Source organism: Euwallacea fornicatus, chromosome 18 (genome assembly GCF_040115645.1).
Source record: "Euwallacea fornicatus isolate EFF26 chromosome 18, ASM4011564v1, whole genome shotgun sequence".
Classification (NCBI taxonomy): domain Eukaryota; kingdom Metazoa; phylum Arthropoda; class Insecta; order Coleoptera; family Curculionidae; genus Euwallacea; species Euwallacea fornicatus.
In genome coordinates, this window is record NC_089558.1 from 2,271,668 (window position 1) to 2,294,488 (window position 22,821).

The 22,821-nt window shown below is 38.2% G+C and overlaps 4 protein-coding genes across 11 annotated transcripts; 2 read left to right on the forward strand and 2 right to left on the reverse strand.

Annotated features, from left to right (window-relative positions):
- Positions 1–835: 835 nt before the first annotated feature.
- On the reverse strand, positions 836–12,067 carry Gbs-76A (Glycogen binding subunit 76A). 7 transcript variants are annotated; one of them, XM_066293200.1, is made up of 4 exons: positions 11,829–12,053; positions 3,587–4,293; positions 2,728–3,526; positions 836–1,075 (listed from the first exon to the last, which is right to left on the reverse strand). In XM_066293200.1, coding segments are annotated over exons 2-4 (1,500 nt in total). In that variant the 5' UTR covers positions 4,287–4,293; positions 11,829–12,053; the 3' UTR covers positions 836–1,074. The 7 variants fall into 7 exon arrangements, with proteins under 7 accessions (XP_066149297.1, XP_066149296.1, XP_066149298.1 ...); XM_066293199.1 differs by having other exon boundaries at positions 2,728–3,529; positions 11,829–12,047; XM_066293201.1 differs by having other exon boundaries at positions 2,728–3,862; positions 4,019–4,293; positions 11,829–12,044.
- On the reverse strand, positions 6,757–18,571 carry dup (double parked). 2 transcript variants are annotated; one of them, XR_010733102.1, is made up of 5 exons: positions 17,747–18,571; positions 17,075–17,690; positions 16,434–16,644; positions 13,345–16,368; positions 6,757–7,197 (listed from the first exon to the last, which is right to left on the reverse strand). XR_010733102.1 is itself a non-coding variant. In XM_066293192.1 (5 exons), exons 1-5 carry the CDS (start codon positions 18,442–18,444, stop codon positions 15,977–15,979), a joined length of 1,827 nt encoding a protein of 608 aa, XP_066149289.1. In that variant the 5' UTR covers positions 18,445–18,571; the 3' UTR covers positions 15,833–15,976. The 2 variants fall into 2 exon arrangements, 1 of the variants encoding a protein (XP_066149289.1); XM_066293192.1 differs by lacking the exon at positions 6,757–7,197 and having other exon boundaries at positions 15,833–16,368; positions 17,747–18,279; positions 18,370–18,571.
- aln (allnighter) lies at positions 13,944–15,669 on the forward strand. Its single transcript, XM_066293202.1, has 2 exons — positions 13,944–14,096; positions 14,234–15,669. Exons 1-2 carry the CDS (start codon positions 13,944–13,946, stop codon positions 15,305–15,307), a joined length of 1,227 nt encoding a protein of 408 aa, XP_066149299.1. The 3' UTR covers positions 15,308–15,669.
- A 404-nt stretch (positions 18,572–18,975) lies between the features above and the next one.
- SRPK (SR splicing factor protein kinase) lies at positions 18,976–21,528 on the forward strand. Its single transcript, XM_066293194.1, has one exon. The coding sequence runs from the start codon at positions 19,126–19,128 to the stop codon at positions 20,821–20,823; it is 1,698 nt and encodes a 565-aa protein (XP_066149291.1). The 5' UTR covers positions 18,976–19,125; the 3' UTR covers positions 20,824–21,528.
- The last annotated feature ends 1,293 nt before the right edge of the window (positions 21,529–22,821 follow it).

Sequence of the window (22,821 nt, forward strand, 5' to 3'; positions counted from 1 at the left end):
ACCGTGCTTCTAGTCTTATCTTCACAAGGTAGGCCATCATATAAAGGCATAATTCCATAGAACCCCTCTAAAACAATACAACTTACTCACAGCCTTAATTTAGAAACTATGACCTTTATTCCAACTTTTTTTTATTTGTTTGATCACATCCACTAGCATTGAGCATTGGGGCGGCAAGAAAGGCACCTGATATGTCTCTTGAAATTAAGTTTAGTATTGCTTTGTGAAATAGAAAGACGTAAAAATAGGGAAGCACGATATTGTCGCTATCATGAAATACTTATTGAAATTTGCAATGTTGTAGCTGTACGAGTCACCGTAAATTTTTACGTTTATTTGCAAACAATAAAGTTTTACCATAGATCGGGTTCGGTTATTAATTACAACGTTTAATATTCTGTTTGCTATGAGCTAAAACGAGGTATTCCATTGCTAATTAGAATACTGTTTCTCTTCAGTCTTCTGGCTGCCATTATTGCAAAACAAGGAACTCTCACAGCTGCAGGTCAATGACAATAAAAGACTAAAAAAATAAAACAATACGTACAGCCTACAAATGAACAGCAAACTTCTATCATAATACAAATTGCATGAATCTCTAAAATATTCCTACAGTATTTATAATATAACTTTACATTCGAGTATGTGACAGGTTGATGAAAAAATGGACAATAGGGCAAGATGCCTGTGACAATAATACTACTAACACTGATCCAAAAAACATAAAATTCTATTTTAGGATAAAATTTCCCCGTTCGGTAATTATAAAGTTACAACGGTCAATATCATCCATGACTTCATAAAGTACTCCATATTGTTGCATATAAAAATACTATCATGTAAAAATATCTATTGCTCCATAGAGTTAAATCAAAGCATTAAAACAATAACAGTAGAGTCATAACATAGAGCCTGATCTATATTTCCCTATAGTTTCTCTTTTTCGGGGAGCAGTTAACATGTGGATAGCGTTATCCTTCGTTCTTTGGTTGCAATCGAACCTTAATCACTTTGGTTTTCGTTCCATGCAAGGCTATCTTTCGATTTCTCTGGAGATATTGCTGAATAGTGTCACCTGGAATATGATTATTACGGTTACATTTTGTAAAAAATGAAGAATATTTCGTCTAGTAACATCAAACTTGAGTAACATCCTGGAAAGCAGATATATATACGGTGTAACATATTATCTTGAAGATATTGCATGAGCGATGGTACTCTGAAAAATAATTTTAAAAATGGTAATAGACCTATAATCAAAAATGCATCATTTTCGATGCACAGTGGCAAAGTTTCACATTTTCTCTTATATTTTGAGTTTTTCTCACGTATGCCTTGAGTTAAATTTTTGAAATTCGTACACCTATTTTCGAATTCAAAAATCAAAACTTCCAGTCCTGTTGAGGGCGAAGGCTAATTCCGAGTGGTATCAACACTTTACAGAACCCAAATATGATTCATGTATGACGGCACACCAGCTCATTTCAGCATTGAGGTGAGGAAATTTCTGAATCAACGTTTTAACAACCATCGAATATGTAAAGGAGGACCTCAGTCATGGCTTTCTAAATCCTCCGACCTAAATAATCATTACTTTTTTTTGGGGAACACCTGAAATCATTGCTGTGTCAGACCCCAATTGAAACAGAGAAGAAATTGCAAAATAAATTAGTGGATTCACGCAACATCATCCGCAATACTCATGGAATATTCGAGAAAGTCCGTTGGTCTATGAGGCAGAGTCTGAAGTCTTAGTAAAAAGAGAAAATTTTCATCAGTTGTTATAATTTTGTTTTCGTTTAAATTTATTTTTATTTTAAGAAATTTGATTAAACGTTAAGAACTGCTCCAAATTGTTGATAATTGAACCGAATGATGATTCTTCTCGTTTCTTACTTTACATTCTTAATTGACGTCGATACATATTTTTGCAAGTACTACGAAAACGGTGAAAGATACGAAATTACTGCAAGACACCAGAAAGCTAAAGAATTGTAGGAATTGAAATTTCATATCAAAATTCATGCAAAGTGTTCCAAGAAAAGATAGAGAGCATAAATGCTACGTGACCCAAAAAATAACACCCTGTATATGGGGTCTTAAAGTAAACAAGGGTACGAAATTTCGAAAATTTAACTCATACTCACATACATCCATCGCATAACACATACTCACATAACATATATACATACATACATAACGCTTTAAGACATACATGAAAAAAACGCAAAATATGAGGAAAAACGAGAAAGTTTTTCCCCTGGTAGATCAAAGATAGTGCGTTTTTCACTATCGGACTATTAGCATTTTTTTATTTTGCAGAGTACTATCGCCTCCTGAAATATATCCATTATGACATGTTACATCTTCTGTAATCAACTCTAAAAGGGTATGATACTAGTAATCATCAGGCAAATAACAATTTTTGACTTTTTTGGAAATTTCCAAAGAGAGGGGACCGTGCGTAAATCGAAAACATAAGAAGTGGCGATAGCCAACAATGAGAATCTTCAAGTAATAGCTACAACTTCACTCTAAATCCTGAATTAATTAGTGGGCATCTCCTTTAAAAGGCGCTATTTAACTGCCTTCATCAAGGGAAGCCCCTGTCAATAGCCGTCTCGACGCGTCGTCGGCGATCTATTTTTATATATACGACCACGAGCCCCCACTGTAGAACGTTAACACCATCCTCCATAACTGAAAAAATGCGCAAATCATACTTACTAATAAAAACTGGCACCCCAATCAGAAAGTCCGTGCGCAACGAGGACCGGCGCAGATGTGCCGTTACTCGTGGTCGGCAGACACTGAAAACAATAATTTCGCCCTTTATTATTGTCCCAATATTGGCACCCTTTGCACTGAAACCGACACGCAAACTCCAACTTCTGTCCTATAGTTAACGTATGCGCGTACAACGTAAAGGCGAACCTATCAGAGAACCCGTCGCACGAATTGGTAAGGTACGTGGCCTGAACGTCTGCGTAAGTCTTCCAACTGTCCAAGCTATATCGGATATGTACAGATTTGTTAAAGTCCAAATTCCTAACTCGAACGGTTCCCTTTATTGAGAACAAAGTGGGGTCGTCTACTAAAGCGTTTTCCAAACACACCTGCTGATCCCGGACTTGGTCTAGGAAATTGGGGGTACCTGAAGGCTGCTCGAAGAGAGGCACTAGAATTCTATCAGCTCTGATGCCGTGAAACTTGTTAGTGATAGTGGATAGGCTTAAGTCTGAAGAATCTGAGAGATCTACATCGCTCAAGTCATTGTATGCTGATTTGGGGACTTTGGGGATTTCATCCAGAAACGTTCGGACATCTGCGAGGTCTAAGCCCAGGACGTCAGCAAATCTCACTATTTTCTTCCTGCTGGGAGTGCCTGGTGGGGTTTTGCCAGTTTTCAAGGAAGAACACCTGCGCACTCTTGGCATTGTGTCGTCGCAGTCATCTTCCTCAGTTTTGTTGGCACTGTTGGTGTCTGAGTCTTCGTCTTCAACTGCCGGCTTGCTTACCGAACATTCTACTGTCAATTCAGAACTTATGGTTAATTTACTAATACAATCCTTAGCAGGCTCTATACCATTAACCGTCAGTGCCTCATCATCTTTATTGCTTATCGCTTCACTGGATGTACTCACTTCATCGTCGTCTTTAATACTCAAAGTGGTGATGTCCTCGCTTACTGAGGGCTGCGGGGTGCAATCTAGAGATGTGGCAAAAGTATCGTTAAGATTTCCGCTGGAGGTCTCCGGAGAGTTCACGTCTATTCCAGTCTCACTGTCGACGCTTTTGCTAGACTCTGAATGAGGAGCAAGGCCGTTTTCATATGGCTGCACCTCAGGACTCTGTTCATCATCTAAATCATAAAAGACCTCGCTATCACTGTCTCCGGAATAATGCCTAACCAACCCGTTACATTTTACCTCACTAACTACCTCCACATTAGCATGACAATCACCATTAGTCCTCCCTACTAACAAATCTCTATTTTCCCACAGCTTGTGCAACTCACTTTCATCAATTTCCTCCTGTGGACTGCAGGGCGACTCTAACATCTCCAAAGCTAAATATCTTTCGGGGTCTGGATTGTGATGGGGCTGAGATAGGGCGACGGTACTGTCATGTGGAGAACCAAGCCAGCTCCTCTCTTCAGAAGATCCCTCTTGCGAACCGAGTGTGCTGAGACGTGATTGAAGGCTTCTAGCGAACGCTTCTGCGCGGTCGCGACATGATATCGGAAGCAGTGATGTAAGGCCGCATTTGTCTCGTTCTGAAGTCATGATGAATCTGGAAAAAAAAATGACCATGAACATTCGCTGTAATAGGAGTGACGAAAAGTTATTTTTGTTTGTTAATGCGTGGCTGGGAATAAATTAAAATATGTTGGACAACCGCCAGATTAAGGGTGACTTTCCGTATGTGAGTGTCCTCGTGCTACTTTAGAGAAGTAAAACGCTCTTCAGACCCTCGCTTAGAGACACAACAAGCTGGACAGCCCCCAAACACAGAGTGGGTGCTTCGGGGGGCCTTATAAGGTACTATTTGAAGGGGCAAGATTTTTGACATTTGCATCAGAGCGCAGGACCGAAGCAGGCGACACATCATCGCAATGAAACAAAAATGGAGTCAAACATGTGAAAGTTCAAGATGGCGCCCATAAAACAAAACAAAATCGATGACGGTTGCTCAACATCGAAACGGCGGATTTGCTGAAGGAACAACAAAATTGATCTCGATATTCAACAATTTTGTTGAATAATGCCTTTGAATAAGGGTTGTTGGCTTAAATTCTGGTGGACTATGGCGTCGCAAGGTTAATATGAATTTAGATAGAGTTGCGTGGGCTCGAGATGACGATCCACATTGCCGATTTATTGCATCGTCAATTAGCAGAAATTGCAGTTTATCTGACAACTTAAATACAAAAAATGAAATTGACGACTTGGCACGAGTTGTGTGAATAAATGACTATTTCCCATTTGCATTGCAGCGAAGTCACGGCGCATCTAATATGCAAAAAAAAACCATATATATATATATTTTTTTTTTAAGAAAAAATGAATTTTAGCTGAGTCACTTCTCCAGACATCTAACTCAGAGGATGAAGTGGCAGGCTGTGAATGAAATGAGTGAATGTGGGTCGCCTTCAGTGGAAAGCAGAATTGTCTAGAATTCGGTTGATTGATTACCCATCAGTCTCCGGTATTACATGCACAAATAATAAAGGCAAGGCGTGTAATTTAAAAATACATCGTAACGACCCTGAATTTTGATATGAGGAATCCACATAGTACACTTTTCTCTAAAAATAAGTACCGCGGAAAATAGTATTTGTATACGTGACACTATAATCAGTACTGGCCTTATGAGGGGGCGAGTTTATGCAACGGCCCAGGGCGGCAGACCAGGAACATTCGTGGTAGCGCTGTTTTCCGGGGAAAGGAAAAAGGAAGGGAAAAAGATGCGGCCAGGGCGCCAGACATGCTAAGGCCAGCTCTGACTATAATTATAGGCACTATAATCACTCACGTTCCAATAAATCCCACACTTGAAACCTTTGAAATAGGAAAAAACGTTTAGCTTCAACAGAGCTAACACTCGCCGCACCCCAATGGCATGATAACTTAAAATAACTTGGAGCTCACATCAAGCTGAGTGATCTAATTGTACCAGAAGCTTACCACACGAAGATTAAATCAGATACAATAAGGTTAAATTAATTTTTATGGGCCCAAGGTTCAGTGAGCCTATACAGGGAGTCCAGTAATGGAGCTCCGCCATGCGGATTCCGGCAACCACAAAACATACGGGACCGGTTATGTTGGGGAAAAATCGCGCAATTTAGAGTTTGTCATTTGAAAGACCTATGAATTTCGAAAAAAATATATTTTTTTTAGAAAAAGTGATAAATCCACCTCGGTTGGTGGAATGGTGGAGACCTAGCTGAAGCGGTGTTTTGTATTAAGGTCCTGGGTTGAAGATTGCAGAGCAGGGCTTGAAAAGCAAGATCACGGTAGAGCCATTACTAGTTAATCGCTGTGAGCCAGTTTTGGTCCTACCAGAAACACGAAAGGGGAAATTGTTAAGACATAAAAACTGCTATAAAGACAGAATTCGAAAATATTATTTCTACAAACCCCGCAATCCATTTTCGGGAATTAAATTCCAAAGAGAGGTGTCTGACAACATCGGAAAGCATTTGATAGATGATGGTGACCAGTGAAACAAGCGCAAAACGTGACGTCACCTTAATCTGCGACCACTACCTTTCAAGCTAAGACATCAATTCAGGGACATAGAGAGGAACTTTATCCTTCACAGGTTGCCAAAGAGGGGAAAAGCTGCCAGCATGGCAAAATGTTTGACAGATATTAAATATGGTAGTGACGAGTAAGACAAATTCGGAACGTGGCGGTGTCAGAGCGACATCGAACACTGGTCACTAGCAGAGAAACACGAAAATACACACTATAAATCTAAGGGAAAGTGTATAAAATTAAAAATATTTTAATGTACTAATGCAAATGAAGCAATATTTGCATTGAATAGCAGTTCAACAGCTAATATTCAGTCATAATAACAACAAAATTAAACGGCTAAAAGCTTAGAAAGGTCAAGAAAATAGCGCAGTTGTTAGTAAACAACATGAAGAGGCAAAAAGCGAATTTCTGTCCGATTCTATGAAAGTTGGCAAAAAGAGGTTGTTACGAGATAGATGGGACTTGATAAATCTTTAATAAGAGAAAGGCATTAATGACTAAAAAAATGTTCTATTCGGGAAAGTAAATGATTATAATATTGTTGATTATGTACAAGTTGTCCTATTAAGACTACCTATTTTGAATATATCGCCATTTTTCTTAAGTCGTTCTTACAACATTGTATTTGGACAGCTGTCAGATGTCAACATTGGGGTTTAGTTAAGGAGGCACCACGGATAGAAATTGTCAAAAATCCACTGCCAACACGGTGGGAGTTTCGCGGTGGCGATTTTAAAATGTCGTGGATCTTTCAGTCATCATAAGGCACCTTCTCGCAGTCCAGTGGTCCGATTAACCAAGTTTGAAGAGATTGAGTCAGGTCAAATCCAGAAGAATTCTGTCTGTGATTAGCCAGCTCGATCTCACAGAAACATTACGGCAGTTGGTCAGGAGGTTGACCAAAACCTCGATTCGCGATCATTCCCAGGATCTAGAATGTTTCACGAAGCAGTTTACAAGGAATACTGGCTAAAAATCTGCAATTTACAAGCTTACACTATTCATTTGACACAGCATCTAACGACTGCAGTTCATGAAGAGCGGCGAACGTTAACAAAGTGAATTTTAGATCGACAAGTGGATGGTGATTTTTCGGAGAAAATCGTTTTTTTCTGAGAAGATGCATTTTGAACTTGATGGATAGTCAACAAACTAAATTTTCGTATTTGGGGAGCTGAGAATCCACGAGCGATCCTTCAATGTCTCGTGCATCCATCACGAGCCACTGTTTGGTGCGCATTTTGGACTCCTCTCGAGATCATCTCCGAGAGTGCGAGTAACAATGGGGTCACTGTCAATAGCGATCATTACCGTGACATGATAAACAATTTTTTTTGGAATCAAATTGCCTCACAAACGTGTGGTTTCCACGGGACGGCGCAACCTGCCACATGGCAAACGAAACAATCGAATCGTTGAAGACGAAATTTTAAGCGAGAGCTATCGCGCACCGCGTCGATTGAAATGTGCCCCCGCAATCATGTGATTTGACGCCATTAGATTATTTTCTTGGAGGGTTTTTTGAACGAGAAGGTGCACGCCATCAACCCAAAAAGAATTCTGAATTAAAAAACGAAATTCAACACGCCGTTGATGGAACCCAGGCATTATCCCACTGAAAGCCATTGAAAATGTCATCGAAAAAACCAACAAGTGGTCATCACCATCAGTCACGAAAGGACCGTTTACCCGATGCGACATTTTGTCAATATCCTTCACGTCTATACCCGTTATTACAATAAAAACATAGGAATTTTTAAAGTAAACATTGCGTTTTTTTTTTTTTTTTTTTTTAAATGGCCGGTGTTAATAGGATACCCCGTAGAAAGTAATTCCTGAAAAGTGGGTGTGAAGTGAGAAGTTACTCACTGCCTGCGAACGGTCACCGTAAAACTTTACACCTCACAGAGCTGCATCACCGTGTGTATAAACCCGCATGGCCCGTTCTCACTATTGTGTAACACAGCTACTGGCGCTAATCAACGTAATGTCTCAATTTAAGTACCGAAATTAGCACCGAGCATTAATCAGCATTATACATATTGATTTGTGAAATTAAGGTACGTATATACACATTCATGTTGTCTCGTTTCGAAAAACCTAAGGTCAATGCCAATGCTAACGAGGATCTGTTTGCGATGCGTCTGGCTTATCTTTTTTGATATTTTTAAACTCCATAGGCCTGAAGATCTTGTGAAATTCTCGAGTGTTTACATGTAGAATCGCAAAAAAAAGACAATTTTTTTATATGAATTTTTAAAACAGAGGCATAATAAGACTAATTATAGAAAGCTCGGAAACAGCGCTATGCAGCCAGGTATGAGCGTTATGAGGCGACTCTCTGAAATAGCTGGCATTGGAGATATTTTTAGTGAGGGGGAAACGACTATAGGACCCAAAATGAACGAAAAACTTGGCAAGGACGGCAAGAGGAATTAAATTATTTACCGGCAATCTACCAAAAAAATATAATGCATGTGGTCATGTGCCCACAAAGCAATAAAACGGTGTTGGTGGGCTGAATTGGAACCACTTAAAGCATATTGATAGAGAATAACAACGGTCATATGCAGGCGATTTGAGTTGCAGAAATTGTTCCTTTTGCTCGCCACTAATCTGGCCGATTCATGACGCAACTGCTTCTATTGAAGATAATGGAGGCATTACGGTTGTGATCGCATGTTGGCACGCCCAAGGCGTAAATGTTCCTCAGATGAGCAGCAACTCTAAATTAACTTAAAAATGCATCACCAATAATGCCGCAGAAAACACTAACAAACGAAATCAAAATATGTTTTGCGGTAGTGTGGCAACCGACTTTTTATCAGCGAAATTAACTTTCATTAAAACATAATAAAAAACATTACGGCAAATTAACAGTTTCAGTTATTGTCGGGGTCAATGTTGGTGACTTTAAACAGCATTAATAACGGCGACGTTTTATGGACGTTTGCATGATTCTGTTGTGTCGTATAACCGGCTATTCGATGTCTTGTTAGGAAGCCACCCTGGTCAATTACAGTTCGACTTCATCTCTCGTCCAACCGACTCTTGACAACTATCTGGAATATCTCCAGAACGAACAGATACAGTTTGACTAATGCTCCCTCTTCACTTTGAGTTACTTCACATGCCGTCCAGCAGGACCTTGAAGACCCATAAAGAATCAATTACAAAATATATCTTTCTTTCATGTTACGAGCATTAACTGAGGTAGCCACTTTGGATATACATATGTGATTTCCATAAGTGGGTATGGCACGAGCCGATTTCCTGTATGGATTTTCTCCCAAACCTGCAACGGTTTTTAAATATATCCTAATCTATAGCAGGTTGAGTTCAGAACTTCAACGGGTCCAGTTTTATTGAAGCGAAGTCCCGGTTTAGTGCTGATAACCGGGAAAAGAAGTCATATTAACCGTTCTGCGCTTGTATTGAAAAATAATAGTATGTTTTATTTGAACAGTTCAAAAAAAAAAAAAATATATATATATATAGCGGTCATCTGCCTTGGTGACACTCGGTGTAAACTAACTCAACCACCTCTATCAATGAATCATTTGTTCGAATTATGCTTGATATGCAAAGGGAAAAATTAGTGAATACCATCCTTGCGTCTATCAAATATGTCTTTCTCGCTGTCAAATACCTCGATCTTTTCATTTTTTTTAAATTTCATTCACCATTTTGCAAGGGATTTTTAACACTCTATCACATCAATTAATAAGAATTTCAATAGCAACAGTTTTTACCATGTGCCAAAGTTTTACTTCTCTCTTTCTTGGGCTGGACTTTTCCGATCGGCGGTTTTTCTTGAGGGTAAGAGGACGAAGAATAAAAATTTCGCCCAAGGCACCAGACTTGCTATCACCGGTCCTGCTAATATTTGATCAATGCACTGAGCGAAGAGCGCTAACAACTTTTACTGCTCACGTTCTAGACCTGTCTTCTATTGATGATGGGCAAATGCAAATTGTGTCTTCCTACACACATATAACCGAACTTCGAATTTTATCACGTTCCAAACAAATGATGTTTTATTATGGACCCGGTTTTATATTTTCGATGTAAAAATAGATCCGTACAGAAATAAAATAAAACGTAAAGATAAAATGACCGAGATGTAAATTAGTAATATAAACGAAACTTCGGGAATTTTCAGTTTGAACATCGGAAGCAATAAATGTATTTTTAAACCATTTCTTACGTGTAGATCATGGATTGTTTTGGAAACCCTGTTTGAGGGCTAATTTTTGCGCCTTATGTCTCGCAGTTATGTAAAAAAGACGTGTTCATAAATTACTTCGAAGAGTTTCGGTGATGCTAAGGGATGACAAAATGTTCTCACTATAACGAAAATTAAAAATAGAACACTAAGTTGACTTACCCATATAAAACAATTAACAAAACGATTTAATCAGCAACTAATAGTTTGCACTGGGACATCTAGTCAAACATTAATAAGCTTATTCATACATTGGAATTGAACCGAGAACTAATTAAGATCCGTTTTCATGCCATTCTTTTTATATGTTCGCGTTTTATCTTATTTTCGGTGTTAAGCGGGCATAGAAAGTAATTTTCTAACAATAATTGTGTAAAATAATAATAATACGATAACGCCGAGGAACGTTTAGAGTGCGTTGGTGCACTTTCTTGATATTTTGGTGGATGACATTTTGCGTAACTCTGATTATCCACCAAAACATCATGGTACGAAAAAACGTATAAGATACAGCCTGGAATCTCCCAAAGCATGATATTTGAATACGTGACAAATATTGCCGCAGACTCAATAAAAATAGCAAGATAACTCGTACAGAAAGATATGACAGTAATTCGGAAAGTTCGATTAATATACGTTTTACAAGCCAACTTTTTTGTGTCAATAATAAATATTTTTTACTATCAAAATTATAAATAGAATGAAAATATTTAAGTCTTATTACCAATGCTGGTTGTTAGAACCAGTACATAAACAGGCGTAAACAAATAAAAAATTATCCATTGTATGTACACTAATTTATAGTTGTATTAGATAAAGTTAAACCCCTACAGCTCTGTAACGTAGGTGTTATTATAGCAAAGGTGCGATTAACATACTTGTGAGACTCGCGACCTTAGATAATATGACAAAAGAAGTCATAGGTAATAAAGAGTTTCCATTGACTGCTCCGCAACGTTACTGAAACGTTTTGACTGAGATGCTGCTAAATTGTGTGTGTAGTGGGTTTAAAAAAAGTTTTAAAAAACATTATAACGTTGCTACACATTATAACGTTGCTTCAGGTAGTTAATTAATATGTGCGTCTAATTGCGGCAAATTGCTATTTATAGCAGGCGGCAGATATTTAGAAATCAACTTCGATGGAAATGAAAAACAATTGAAGTACAAAACTACCACATATCCCCACTATTAGAGTTTGACACCAATACCATATGCAATTGCCGGTGTTTGAGAAATCAACACAAAGTTCTTCGGACGCTCCTAGGAAAAATGAGGGGAAAATGGGGAATTTCAAATGTGATCCGATAGAAAAGAATTGAAAAAGTGTCACTAACCTTTGGTGATAGCCGGGAACCCGATGAACTCGTCTTGAAGCGCGAAAATGTACGCGAAACGCACACACAAAACGACCGATTCCTGCGGCCACTATCACCACACTCACGTCGCAAGGGCGTTACAAGGTCGTCAGGAGACGTCGGCGGCGCCACTGACAGACGCGCAGCCTCAAAAGATTGAAATTGGGCGGACGCACGACACTGAGAGACGCTGCCCGCGACGGCGACGCCGAAAGATACCGGGCTAATTTCATAATTGCCGAGCAGTTTATATGAGAAATTGTCATGGCAGAGTTAAAAATGTGTCGCTTAGGATTGATTCTAGCATAGAATACTAATAAAATTATTAAGGAATATATGAGTTTTTCCAATAGTCGCTGATTATAGTTGCGAGAGAAGTAAATGAACAGCCTTAAAATAAGGCATCTGGGAACCCTTAATTCATTCAACAAATCATTGAACAGCAGTGAAACTCTTTAATATGAATCAATGAAAGGCAGAAAACGTGAGAAATAATTATTCACCAATTAATGCGAAAACTAGTTTCTTGACAATGATGAATGTAAATCCCATTCAATAGCGGGGGCAGACCAGAACACCTTGTGCCATCTGTCGTAACGCGCCTGGGACTAATTCTCTTTTGAGCTATTTTGCAGCTTTTTAAATGTACTTTTAACACTCTTAAGGCAGATTTTTCTTAATAGAGAAATATACTTTTCATTAATACTTTCATTAACGAGGGGCCCATTTTTAATATAAAACATAACTTACACGTGCCCAAGTATATTCTTCTTGTTGGAAATTAATGAAACGGTTACTAAACAAATGAGGAGAATAATTTAGGCAATTATACTTCTCATTTGGGGGAAGCTCAGATAGAATTTCGTTGACGTAAAATGGATAACTGAAAAGTTTATTACGAGTTACAACACATAAAATAATTACTAATAAGAAAGGTTTATTATTCAGATCGCGAATATAACATAAAGTGAATAATCACAAAGGTTAGCAACTAATGACCATTCACTGTTTGAAAGCTTAATACAATAGAAACTAGTCTCCCGAGTAGTCGCACTTCTGTATTATGAACAAAAGCTCTCAACGAATAGCAAACCCCGCATTCACTTAAATACAAGTTTTAAGCAACGGGATCTCCATGAAAGGAATGATGTTATCCCCGACGGGCTCACACGTTTAAATCAATGCCAGATCGTTTAGTTGATTAGGATCTATTTGTCCGGTTATTGGAATCCGAATTCTCTTAACACTGTTCGCATAAGAAAATGACCTTATGTAAAGCGCCTCACATGTCAATTATCTCCTTATACCACGTACATCATTCCATTTCTCACCAGCGCCGGCCTTAGCAAACTTGGTACTTTGGGCGGAATTTTTAATCACTCCCCTACTCACAAAAAACAACCGTCCAAGAAAATCCGCTAACCTTCTTGGTACGATCCTCTGGGCCGTCGTCCAACCTCGCTCCCTTATAAGGTCGGTACTGCTTCTGACTTACCTTATTTTCTTCTCTGAACTCCCAAACTGCTTCTCACATTGAGACGATTAAATTACAACTGTTTCTGAATCTGTAGCGAAATTTCATCCCATTCAGAAACACACAAAACTTCCACTTTCATTCAATTAGATTTTTTTAGGAACCCCTTTCTAGGTCATTGTTTAGGTAGGTGCACACACCCACTTATCAGTCCCTCTTTACATTCATTGATATTTGATCTTAAAAGGGGACTTTCTTCTCATAATGGCAACGTTGCTTTCACTGCGCATTTCATCCCTGTGCCTTCGCCACCCCTAGTAGACCTGCAATGATTAGTTTGCAATTTAATGTTATGTTGCAGCTGTTGCTCTGTTTTTAGCATTACTAAGGGCATGATTCTTGCCAATACCCAATCGCCCTAACTGGAAACAACCATTTGGATATGTGAATAAATGTTTTACCTAAGATTTCTTTGCTGCAGGAGGTAACTATGTGAGTATCTAAGTTAGTTGCGGGATATTTATGAGTACAAATTGTAGGGATTCGATGTGAAATGGAGACTTCACAAGTGCTGCATGAAGGAGAACAGGGGCAGCAACTGAAAGGATTGTCGTGGTAAAATGCTGTTAATTCGAAGGCTTCCAGGAATTCTTTACACCTATAGATACCCAACTTACTCAGCAGGAATAATAGTATCCACCTTTGTCTACCTTCTCTTCAGATGGAACCTATTGTGCGTAAACCTCCAAGCATGGCAGCATGTCAAGCGCTTGGTAAGTTGCACAATAATGCTAAATCGTTTATTAAGATCGTATTACTCTTAAAATGGTTCCATGTTCGGCTTAAAATTTACTGTTGAAACCATTGCTCCGATTCCAAAACCAAGCTGCAGATTCAACTTCCATTTTAGTGCCACCTCTATGATCAAGGTCTGGCTATCGGGTCTCTCTGCGCTCCTCTCTGTGTCTCCAAAGACATAAAGTCCCTCACCTGCCACTCTTTTCAAGCAACCAAGCAACCAGTTTTCAGCGCTGAATGGCATAACATCAAATTAGTCTTCAAATCGGTCCCTACTGACGTGCAACCGATCCACTGGCACGATAACGGCGTACTAAAGTACCCCACTGAAAAAGAGTTCCTATCCACCATACGTACTATAGTGAAGCGCAAGCTGAATTTGACCCTGGCTTATGACACTGCAGTAAGGCTCGCCAGGCTAAAGCCTTCATATGAGGAGAAAGATGTCATGAAAAGGAGACTCGAGATGGAGATCTTGTGGCACTTGCTTCAGGACAATGAGTACTTACTGTCCACCATTTTTACTGATAAAGATGTGTTTCCTCAACTTATTGGTACCTGCGGAGGATATTTTGCAGTAGAATACCTGGAGCCCCTTCCATTCAGCCACAGTACCGCAGTATTTTCTTTGGGCGATAGCAAGGAAGACTGGGGTTTAAGGCTTAGGGTAGCATTGCAAATCTTAGAGTTGCTAGACGAGCTTGAAACCAGCTTCAGAGAACCGTTTCACTTATGCGACATCAAAATGAACCACTTCGGGATCACCTCCGACAAAAAGAAACTGAAATTCATAGACCTAGATGAAGCCTTCCCACGTACGATCATAAGCTCCATATTCAAAGACATAACCTCATGCAATGGTGACGAAGATTGCGATTTCTTGGACTGCAGATCATTTTGCAATAAATCCATACACAAATGCCACAGCAACGTGGGCAACAATAACCTGCAAATTGTCTGCGAAAAGATTTTCCTTGGTTGGAGAATGTCCAATACCATAATAGTGCCTGGGCTGCTGATGTCTCAACATACTCCGTCGGAATTGGCGTCGATATTGAGGCAGTGCGCCAACCCTGAAGGGTTGGAGGGAAAGGTTAGAACAACCCCCGATGAGGAGATCAGGAAGAGGTTGTATAATGTTTTGTATGAAATTGAGCATTCTGTTAATAACGATTTTTTTCTTTAACGAGGGGTAAACGCGTTCTATAAGCGCGTTCACACTAACGGATTATCATTAGAAAAACCTCACTGTAAACGGTGAACCTAGGGCGTCGACTAAATCATTTGCTATTTACCATCAGGTACCAAACCGATGACTGATAACAGATGGACTTTATCCCAAACAGGCCTTTCACGTCGTAACACCTATTTGAGGTTTTTTTAGTAATTACTCTGTATGTCTATCACTATACCTAGATCAATAGCTCCCAAGAACAGCAACATGGGGATTCAGCACTGGCTTTATTATTATGAACCAGAAATAATTAATCATACAATTAAATACGAGGACATTGGCTTTACTATGTAAATAAATTTTGTTATCAAAAATTACTCGTTGTAATCTTCTAAGGAGAATCTCCCTAATCTAAGTTGTTTAAACATGATTTGTGAAGTGCCTAAAGGTATTGTAAAAGTAAAACTACAAGTTGGTAAAATTTTGACTAACAACATGGCAATTCGGTTACACCGTAACACTAAAGAAAACTACATCTTGAGTGCTTTAATGTATTTTCCATGATTGTATAGGTAATTTAGTTCCAATCTTATCTCAATTTTCATGAAATAAATACTCAACTACTAAAATATTATACTTACGCTTACCTAAGTTACAAAAAGTCTTTTTGTTCACTTAAAGTTACGTTTCGTTCTTTTGCTTACATAAAGTTTCAAGTTTGCTCAGCACCAAACTTAGGTCCGCGTTTTTTCTCAGCTTTATATAGACACAATTGCGTATATCGTGGAACACCAACCAACTGGGAAGCTCCTTCGCGATCACTTTCAAGTGCTCCTCCATTTCAGCTTTCGATAAGTTGCCTCTGTAACTATTGCCTAATTTATCCACAACAGTATCCAGAAGTAAAACTCCTTTTTTTTCAGATACGAAGAGGTTTCTGGTAAGACGAGCGATTTCTGGTAGTCTCGAGTAAAGTTGGACTTCCTTTTCTTTGCCCGCTGATCTGGTCATGGAGATTAAGGCTTTGGCGGCTTGTTTTTGACGGACTTTTTCCAACAGAGACTTTGGTATACCTTTCAGGGAAAACGGCATATTCAATAACTGATTTAAAACAATCCAAAGGTGCAAATAAATTTACCTTTTAATACTGACTGTGGCAACTCCTGAGATACCTCAGGTAAAGATAAAGCAGTTTGGGTTTGTCTTGCCTCTTTCAGTCTTTGCATGGCAAGCTCCATTTTCGTGTTACAACTGAAGAGAGATCTAGCGCGTTCCAGAACTTCTTTTCCTGATGTTAGTTTATCTTCAGCTGGTGGTTGTGGCAGTGGAGATAGTTCAATATCAGGCACCTTGCAAATAAAAATATTAAGTAAATGAAATAAGGCATCTGATTCCTCTGATGAAAGTCAGTTTAATTCCAAAAGAAATAGTGCAGCAAAGTAATTTTTCATGTGACTATAAATAGAATTGTATTACTATAAAGCAGCTATATTTTAAGTCCTACTTATATTAAAAAATGTATTAATAATTTTGACCTCCTGTAGCTCCATGTTGATGGGTCACCTTGTATGTGTGCAAATTAACACTCAATTCTTTAGTCAACATAACAACAAAAAGTAATATCTAATAAGGTCATGTTTAGAAAAATCACTCTTCAATTATAACAATAAATTGCAAGTTTGCAACCAATACTAGACCTACATATGAAAATCAACTAAGCAAAACAAATCATAATAACTCCCTAGCTTCAAGTTCAAGGATAAGCAAATTCCATATTACCTTCTCGATATCAAAATCTGGATGCCAACGTGTAACCCTCTCTTTAGAGATGTTAATTGGTGCATTCAAAGACATCAAAAACTCATAATGATAGTTCTTTACTTTATCTATCAGTAAATTAAACAGCTTACGCCTTCGCTCAAGCAGTAGCTCTGAAGTCATACTTTCTCCCTCTTTAACTACTGGATGCAATACCAGCTCCCATTGCTCTACTCTAAATCCACCCCCAAAAACCTTTAATTTTTCTTGGGTGAAATTGAAGGCTTCTGGGAAAACACTCTTAATTTGTGCCAAATGCCTTTCAAGTAAATTCCTTTTTACCATCTCCTCAACTGCAGGTTTAAGTTTCCTGAATGTTATAGTTTCTTTACGGTTATACAATATTTGAATTACTGTGTCAATGGATCTGAACATTTCAGCTAGAAATCTGTACTTGAATGGAAGAGTGAGAATAGGCTTAATTGTTTCTTGTAGCAGCTGTTTGGAGGGGCTTGTAGGGAGAATTGGGAGAGCATTTTTTGTAGGGCTTGCCAAGTTAAAAAGGTTCTTGCGAACACCTGAACCATCTTTTTTAGGACTTAAATAAGCCTTCTCTGGTGAGAATAGTTTTTTAGGACTAAAATAATGTTTAAAATCATATTGAGACCTTAAAGTACAACAAATAAAACTTACCTTGTTAAAACCTCAAGCTCAATGGTTTTAAATCCTTTTATTTTAGGAGAATCGGCAATTTGTGCAGTTTTCTTTTCTATCTCAGACAATTTCTTATCAGCTTCTTGAAAATGGGCCATGGATGCCTTTAGCTCTGCCAATCTTGCACTTCTGCATAGTTTACTTTTAATTTCCTTCAGAGAAGGTCCATCAGGGCGCACTTTGTCCATGGCATTTGAATTTTTTGTAGGGGTACTTGGGGGCGTGTGATGAGTCTCCTCATAGATATCTTTTCTTTTATTGATCTCTGTTGGTTCAATAGAAACTTGAGACTTGTTGAGATTATTAAACAATTCTTGTATGTCTGCGTTATTAACTGCTGGCTTAAGTTTCTTTCCCCTAAAGGCCTTGATCACCTTTTTACCCCCCAATTTCCCATTGGCATTGGCTAAAGTTACTATTTTACTAGTGCTGACAGTTTCCGTTTTCTCCTGAAGTTTCTTAAGCTTTTCACTCGGGCACTCATCTTGCACACTCACAGACGCCTGGGGCACCTGTGCAAAAATAATTTCTTTGGTTTTGATCAGCCCTTCCTCTAGGGGGGCCTTGACTTCACTGGATTCTAATACCAAAACCTTTCTTGCCTGGTTAATTTTTGCGTCATCTATGGCGACTCGCTTGCGGCTATTGAAATAACAAGCAACTGAAGGCTGAGCCATCTTCTATAAACATTAATTTGATAATTTGTAAACAGATTTAAAGGGAATTTGATGCCTAGAATCAAGCCCCGTACAGGTGCAAAGTATAAACCGTCCATCTAGCGGTTTCCCTCCAAAATTTGACTTTGACAACCGCAAAATGTCAGTATAAAATGACATTAAATTTGGGTTTTCTATCTTGTACACCAATTCCATGAATCATTGCACTGCACGCGCATGAAGGTAAACAAGTAATTCTGTAAATAATGTAAAAGTCAATTTTTTATATATTAGTAATGATTTAAACGCCTCATATCAAAATTTAAAATTTAATCTCTTCCTCTGAGCCTTCTATTCGCATTTATGCATAATTATACTAGTATCATCTACCACAATTTACAATTAAAATTATATTTAATGTTTAAAAGTGAAAACAAACCTTTAGAACATACAAAATGTTCCGAAGTCTCATAACCCAAACACTGACACTTCCTACATTTGAAATGTCAACACTTGTCAGGTCTGTCAGTGGCTGACAAACGACAATTACAATTTCATGCGGCCTCTATAAAGGTATTAGACTCGGACGCGAAAAGTATTTGATCGGCGGCCATAATTCAAACAAAAGTGTTTTTCAACGAAATGACGGCTATTTGACGTTTTGGTTTGTTATACGGCAGTGATTATTGAAAAAAATTACAAATGAGCACTAAATTAGATGTAAACCGACGCGTCCTGGCTATTCAGGCGAAAAAGAAGCGTCATAAGCCCGGAAAAAAGAAGGGCAAATCTGAAATGAACGGTCATGGCGAGAGTCAAATCCGCTCGAAACACGAGCCCTCCCACAGTTCCAGTAACGAGACTATCGAGGATCCGGACACACCTTATACCAGTGAGGAAGAGGAACAAGAGGATAGTACCGATTATCGCAAGGGAGGATACCACCCCGTCAAGATAGGCGACCTCTTTCTGGGACGGTACCATGTTACGCGCAAATTAGGTTGGGGTCACTTTTCCACTGTTTGGCTCTGCTGGGATCTAGAAGACAAACGGTTCGTGGCTTTGAAAATCGTTAAATCTGCGGAGCACTTCACCGAAACTGCCCTAGATGAAATTAAGATCCTCAAATCTGTCCGAGATTCAGATCCTACTGACCCAAAGAGGAACAAAACCGTTCAGCTACTAAATGACTTTAAGATAAGCGGAGTCAATGGAGTGCATGTCTGCATGGTCTTTGAAGTCCTTGGTCATCATTTGTTAAAGCTTATAATCAAGTCCAACTACCATGGCATTCCCTTGGCTAATGTGAAAACCATAATGTGGCAGGTGTTGGAAGGGTTAGATTACTTGCACTCTAAATGCAAAATTATCCATACAGACATTAAGCCAGAGAATGTTCTTGTGTGTGTATCTGAGGAATACATTAGAAGGCTTGCATGTCAAGCAGCTGAAATGCACCAATTAGGTATGAAACTCCCCACTTCTCTTATCAGCACTGCACCACCACAAGAATTGCCACTTCAAAAAATGAGCAAAAATAAGAAGAAAAAGCTGAAGAAAAAGGCTAAAAGACAAAATGAGCTACTGAAACGCCAGATGGAGCAAATAATTGAAATTGAAGAAAACAAAAGGGTCAAGGAAAATGGAGACCTTAATGGTGATATTGATTGCACAACCGAAAATGGCACTCCAGAAGATCCTCTAGAAAATCTTAGCAATGGAATTGATGAACTTGCTGGGGGTGAGACAATAGTTTCCTGTGAAGATTTAACTATTGCAGAGCAGGTAATTGTAATGTCTGAAGATGATTCTCCTTCTATGACTTCAAAGAGTGAAAGCAAAATGGACTTGGACCCTGCATTTGTGGAATGCAATTTTGAGGTCAAAATCGCAGATCTAGGAAATGCCTGTTGGGTGGATAAACACTTCACTGAAGATATCCAAACAAGACAATACCGGTCATTGGAAGTCTTACTTGGTGCTGGATACAACACCTCAGCTGATATTTGGAGTACAGCCTGTATGGCCTTTGAACTGGCAACTGGGGATTATTTATTTGAGCCGCATTCTGGAGAAGATTATTGCCGGGATGAAGACCATTTAGCCCATATTATTGAATTACTCGGCAACATTCCCAAGAGAATTGCTCAGAGTGGAAACAACTCCAAGCTCTTCTTTAACAAGAGAAATGAACTTAGGCATATAACTGGGCTTAAACCCTGGGGCCTCGAAGATGTCTTAACTGAAAAATACTATTGGTCTCGCAAAGATGCTGAGGAATTTGCAGCTTTTTTGAAGCCAATGCTTGATTTTGATCCCGATAAACGGGCCACAGCAGCTGACTGCCTGAAGCACCCTTGGTTGAGCAAGAACGAGGCCATTCTCTCTGTAGGTGACTGAATCACTTGGTAGTAAAAACATGAACTTTTAGTGCATTTTAGTCCAAAATTGTTGTTCTGTTATGAAATGCATTAATTAATGACAATTCTTTTTTTAATTTTCTTTCACATCAGTAATAGGGCCTTTGGTTCATGTAAATAGGAGTAAAATAGCGAAACAAAATGTGATGTATGTGTTTCTTGATAGACAATATAATTAATGTCCCTCTTTAGGCTGCCTTTGATTTGTGATTCTATAGGGCTTGTTTAAGAAGTAGTAATTTATTTTTCTGTTAATTGACCAAAAATATGGGACATTACATGCCTTCCAGCTTATTCTGTCGGTATTGAACTGAATTTGATGTAGCGTGATGGTAAAACTTCTCTACTCACTTGCAACATGCGGTGAGAAAATCAAACAATTTTGCGATAAATCAAAGCGTCGATCTTCGAATTTTGCAATTCTCCTTTCGTCAAGGCTGAAAGAACACCAAAACCTCCCGTCCTCTATATTTGGTCACTGATTACGTAATGTGTGTAGCCAGGGAATGTGTAGATGATCATCTGTCCCAGAACATATACAATGTAATTAGTAGATGAATATAATCGGCGATTCGTCGCGTGTCTGTTCCCTAATTGCAGCACCCAGACAAGATTTGTAATATTTAATAAAAATATACAATGTACATTGAATCTCTTGAAATAAAGTATACAATTAAATAAGAAATTTGCAGTTTTACTATGTATATCGAAATGATATTAGGCACATTCTCATAGTCGATAAATATTGATTTATTAATAAAATATAGAAAAACAACCTAAAGATTTTGCTTCCAATCAACCGCACCTTTACCCTTCTATTGGCTGTCTTATAAAAAAAACGGGCGAAGCTATAACTCGATTATTTATAAACGTATTTTGATGAATTAAAAACCCAATAAAATGATATTGTGCAGGCTACTAAATAATATAAAAGTTGATTTTTTTTAACTCAACTTCAAGTGTAAACTTCAGGATTTTAAACAGAACTCCGTATGTTTTTACATTTTTCAGGATAATAAATATATTTTTTTAATTTGATGATGTATGACAAAGTGATACTAAATGAATTTTTAAGTGCAAAAAATCTGAACAATATAAATTATGTAGCTATCCGCATTTCATCCCATCAAATTCCATTGTATTATTCTGTGTAAAGATGCCTTGCATCATGGGCAAGTGGAGTTCATTAGGGCCCAGCGAGAAGTGCAAGGTAAACCGCCCTTAACCAATGGAACCCCATCGTTTTTCGTCATAATTTTCTATGAGTCTAATAATTGTAACACAGTTATTAATGTTATTATTCAATGATTATCTAGTGTCAATATCAGTTAATAATATTTAGAAGCCAACAGTGAATTTCTAGATATGCTTGAAACATTTCCAAAGAAAAAAAAGAACACCCATGAAGCAGTACGTTTTATTCTATCCATTTGCCTAATAGATAAACGTAACCAAATCATAATAAATTTAAACGTTTAGAAAACAACTTTCAACGTTATTGATCTTTTAAAAAGTTATTTGTAATATTTAAGGCAATTTATTAATACTCGATGAAATTAAAAAAAAAATCCAATTAAAAATTATTTTAAGATTAATTCGTCATACATTATTAAATATAGGAAAATACTTTTTATCAAACAGTGCCAAGAAATACGTAATTCCGTTTAACATTTTGAAGTTAATACTTGAAACAGAAGTTGAGTGTAAAACAATAAACTGTGACCTTATTTAGTAGTCTGAAAAAGATAATTTTTTTGGTTTTTAGATCATCACAATCCGTTCGTAAATAACCGAGTTATAGCTTCGCTTTTTTTATGAGACAACCTGTATATATCAACTGTTAATTTTCTCCTCTCGCCTTTTCTTTTGAGCTTTAAGAAGGTACTCCAATTCAAAAGAGGGTTTTCTTCCCGGCCCTACGCAATCTAGTAACGATGGTAGTAGTAACCTCGTTCGACAGTATTTCATCTCCATCAGT